The 5,050-nt window shown below is 38.5% G+C and overlaps 1 protein-coding gene across 1 annotated transcript; it reads right to left on the reverse strand.

The window, feature by feature from the left end:
* Positions 1-3,041: 3,041 nt before the first annotated feature.
* LOC109153361 (inositol-tetrakisphosphate 1-kinase 1-like) lies at positions 3,042-4,789 on the reverse strand. The gene has a single exon (XM_019301280.1). The coding sequence runs from the start codon at positions 4,493-4,495 to the stop codon at positions 3,398-3,400; it is 1,098 nt and encodes a 365-aa protein (XP_019156825.1). The 5' UTR covers positions 4,496-4,789; the 3' UTR covers positions 3,042-3,397.
* Between the last annotated feature and the right edge of the window lie 261 nt (positions 4,790-5,050).

Below are 5,050 nucleotides of genomic sequence, written 5' to 3' on the forward strand. Positions count from 1 at the left end.
CATATCAGTATAGTAGATTTGAATATGTTGAGAGGCAAAACACACAATATGCTGCAAAAACGAAACTCAAGCTTCATGAAACACAAAATTTACTATATCACAAAGAAATCTTATTCAAAGATTGCACTTGCACAGGACAAAGACCATCATTGTTGCCAACATAATTGCTTCTCAAAACAAGAACCCTACCCTTTCACGGTATTACATTGCAGTTTCATCTTTCCTTTCCTTTTCTTTTTTTACGCCTTGCTCTGATAAAGACAAACGTGCAAATCTCAACCCATAACTATTACTAGAAATCTTATCAGGCACAACCATTAAGCTTTGATATGATATTAGTACAAATCTCAATCCATAAAGCGGTATAGCTGCATTTCCATAGTACTGCACTAGTCTCGAAACATCTAAAAGAAAGAAAGAAAGAAAGAAAGGGGAAACACAAACAACGGACACTCAATGTTTCCAAACTGCAAAGGATGCCACTTAAGTAATCAAATCAAACTATCAAAGACCATACTTTAATAGTAATAAGTATAGCAAAGTATGCTCAGACAATCTCACTAGATTGGCTAACAAATAGGAATATTTTTGTAAGTTGTGCAATCTAATGTAGTAATAAGAAGTTATTGCATTTCCCTAGAGTAATAACAATAGTAGGAAAAATAAAAAATAAACTCTCTGTTTTACAGTTTTGGTGAGAAAAAATGGATAAAGCATAGATACATAAAGTCAAGGTGCACCCTCTCATATAGCATCCATAAAAATAATAAGAGCAATATGTGAAAGAGTCGCTTCTACAACTCAGGCATGCATGCTCAGAGCAGCACAAATACAAAGACAGAAGTTCATACATTTCCTGCCATCGAGACTAAAAATCAAATGGAGCATTGAAATTTAACAATAGTAGTGAGAATATAAAATATTTTTAAATAAGATCATGGAAAACAAGGCACGTTTTTTCTTAAGAATATGCAAACAACCTACAATAGAGAATACTTGTCACGGAAAGATAGAATGCAAATGCTCAGTTAGTCACACAAACAACTAGCACGATACATTTAATGATGCCATGCAAAATATTTGTTCTATATTTCCTGTTCACAATGCATAACTGCTTAAGACAAACAATTCAGAACCTCAAAAAAAAAAAAAAAAAAAAAAAAAAAAAACTCCAATTAATCTATATCAGTAAACCATTAATAACATCAATAAATGCAGATCGGCTCGTGCTCTGGTTCAACTTAACTCTATAGATTAATCTGCATTCCAGTACAACTATGGGACCTCCAATCACCCTAACTAATAGTCACATAAAAAACATATAACAGAAAAGATATGCTGTCAACAAACTTTCACACATATGCAAAGATGCAAGCAGATCTGCACGTAGAGACCTAATTCTTATTAAACTGGACTTGTGAACCCAAATGGAACAATCAGCAGGACTACTGCACATTCATTTATTAAATATTCTATATGGATTTAAATAGAAAAATCTTCAATGAGGATCTATACGTAGTTTCTCATACTACTTTTCTAGTCATAACTAGCAAGTTCTCAATTTCAGTAGTCCATCAATCCAGGAACATAGATATAATAGGGATGTTTCTTTTAACAGTAAATTTTAGATGCATATTGAAAATGTTGATCTTTCTGGAGATAAGTGTATGGTGACAGAGAAAGAAGTTTGGGACCATGAAGGAATAAATTTCTTCCTTATCTGTAGATTTAGCACAAATACATATTGCCCATAGACCAGGTGGGGTTATTAACTCACTAATTTGAAGTCACAGATTGAAGGAGATCTTAGGTTCCCATGTCTTCTAATTTTTGGTCCAGGAACATAGCAATAATAAGGATGTTTCTTTTAATAGTAAATTTTGGAAGCATATTAACAATGTTGATCTTTCTTCATTATCGGTAGATTTAGGACAAATACATATTGCCAATAGACAGGGTAGGGTACTAGGGTGGTTAACTCACTAAAGTCACAGCTTGAAGGAGATCTTAGGTTCCCATTGCTTCTAATTTTTAGTCAAGGAACATAGCAATAATAGGGATGTCATTTCTTTTAACAGTAAATTTTATATGCATATTGACACTGTTGGTCTTTCTCGAGATAACTGCATGGTGACAGAGAGAAGAAGTTTGGGACCCTGAAAGGAAGAAATTTCTTTACTATCTGTACATCTAGAGCAGATATATATCTCCAATAGACAGGGTAGGATGGTTAATTCACTAACTTTAAGTCACAGCTTGAAGGAGATCTTAGGTTCCCATGTCTTCTAACTTTAGGTCTAGTAGGGAGAGAAATCAAGAGACCAATGGGAGAATATGTAGCTTGTTTTTCACTCTCCCGATCATTTATAAAGATTACAAGAAAACAACGTGACAATCCAATGGATAAGAAACAGAAAAAAGAAGAGCACTTCGGGTTTTCTTTAAATAACTATTTAGTGCTTGAAGAAAAACTAAAGACCATGGTATACGAGGCACATAATACAACAGAACAGTAACAAGGATTGCCTGCCATAACTAACAAAAATAATAGGAATTAACTCACAGTCAAAGTAATATCATCCATGTTATATGAATTAACAATGCAACCAGGATATGGAAACAGATAAAAACTTATATTTCAAGTTTCACAAGTAGCCGAATGTTGAATTATATTTTTCCATTGCAAGAATATCTAGCATCAGATATGTTTCATTCAGAATCATACATGAAAATAAGTAGGTTTTGAAACAAGATCTAAACCCTTAAGGTAAGATATGTATAATATTTCCAGCCCCCCCTTGGCAATATATAACTCCAGAAAGGGAATATTCCTAGAACATCCTTATTTCAACTTCCATGAGTCACCAATATTATAAAGGGTCTTTAAAGCCAATCAAATGGGGGGAGGGGGGACACGGATGGGATCCACCAATGGTGCATATAATGGATAAGCTGAAAAGATACATAGTGTTTGCTGTTAAACAACACATTAGCTATAACATTTCCTACCAAGTACAGCATGCATGCAACCTCTTATCAATAACAAAAATAAAAGATAAAATTTGATTGACAAACCAGCAAATTCATTGATCAAAGTTGTTAAAGGCAGAGGTTTAAGATATTTTCTGAGCCAGGAAATACATTTGCCTTGAAGGAAAACTTTAGCTTTCCTAGAAAAGAGTATTTGCAAAGTACCTATCTCCACTGCAAAGATGGAATTGTACATTTCAACAAAGAACTTTCATGGGGCCAGAACAAAGCCAAGAACCTAGTTATTACTGCTGTACTAACTCTCTACCTAAAAGAAAACCCTGCAAACCAAGAGAAAGATCACTATCTTTTAGCAATTTTTTTTTTCTGACCAAACCTTGGAATTTGCAAGGCCAGTGCGACATCCTCAGACCTGGATAGCACTCTCATTCTCCTCCCTCTTAAGAGGTGAAACAGGCAATGCGACTTCATCTTCATCATATCCAGTGTTTCCAACCAATATCCTCACTTCTTTTTCACATCCAAGCTTCCTGAAACTCTCTGAAGTCTTCTCTTTTTTACTTAAGACATCCCAGAAAAATTCAGTCATGACAGACTCATAATTCGGCATCTTCGCATACCCGGGGAAGTAGTTAATGTCAATAACAAGGTACCTATTCCCAACCTTATTGTCCCTAATCACATCAAAGTTAAAAAGATGCAACCTTGTTGCTCGCCTAAGCCCCCTGGCTATTTCTGTGAGGAAACTCAAAGGGGGCAACTCTGCATCCTCCAAATTCATCATCTTACAGTACTTATCAACATTTTTCTCATTAGTACGACAGTTTGAAACCTGCGAAAACGAAAAGTAACCCTCTAAACACCCTAAATTATCTTCGGTCACATCAGGCAACGACTTCCTCTTGACACATTTCACATAATCTCCGACCACATACACCTTGAAAATCACGGCCCCATGGTTGACGAACTCCTGCAGCACAATGGGGGGCTTCAGCTTACACAGCCCGTCCTTGTTGAACACGAGCAGCATCTTGTGCGATTTGGCGCTGCCGTCCGCGACTAGCGGCTTGGCAATCACGGGGAACTTGAGCCCCTCGGTGTCCATGTCCAAGGCCGACACCATTTGCGCGTCGTAGATCACAATCTGCTTGGGAATCCCCAGCGACGCCCCCGCCTGGCAGTCCTTCACCTCCACCTGCGCCACGAACTGCAGCATGGAGATTCGGTTGTGCAGCCGCTCAATCGCCTCCGGGAAGTCGATGATTAGGGCGCTAGGGTTCCTCGCCGCGAACTCCTGCAGCTGCCGCTTCCAATCCTCCCCGTACAGCTTGTGCAGGACGCAATCGAACGGCCCCTGATCCACCAGCGCCTTCTCCGTGTCGATCTTCACCAGATCGATTCCCCTCTCCCTCGCCAGATTCACCAGCGACGTCTGTATGAAACTCGCCTGCTTCTTCGGCGCCAAGGCGTACCCCACTCCATACCTCCCCATTCTCTCCGCCATTGACACCAATCCAATCCCCTCTCCTCTCCTCTCACTCAACAACAATCTCTCAACAAACAAACCCCAACCCACATTACACAATTCCAATCGCACACACTCTACTTATATTAGGGTTTATTCAACCAAATTGACAGAATCTTCCCAGCTTCAATACAAATGGATGACAGATACCTATATGTATAGGTGGCAGTAACTTGTATCTATCTATCTCTATCTCTCTATATATATAATATATCGATATATGTATATGTGTGTGTTTTTTTGTGTGTTTGTGTGTGTGTCAGAGATAAGCGAGGAGGTACAAATGGAAGCCACTCTGGGGTATATATAGGTGGGAGGAAGACACCGAGCTAGGGTTCGATAAAGTGACTGACGGTCGTGCACCGCGTGCTACGTGGTGTCACGTGATAGGTTCGTGCAGCTTCCGTGCAGAGATGCGTCAGCTGTGATGGGATTCCAGTGAACGACAGTCGACAAAGGTCAACCTTTTGACCCCTATTTTTTTTTCCTATTTTTTAACATTAAAAAAAGAGTTAATACCCAAAATCGTCCTCG

The sequence above is a fragment of the Ipomoea nil genome, unplaced genomic scaffold, assembly GCF_001879475.1.
Source record: "Ipomoea nil cultivar Tokyo-kokei standard unplaced genomic scaffold, Asagao_1.1 scaffold2480, whole genome shotgun sequence".
Lineage (NCBI taxonomy): Eukaryota > Viridiplantae > Streptophyta > Magnoliopsida > Solanales > Convolvulaceae > Ipomoea > Ipomoea nil.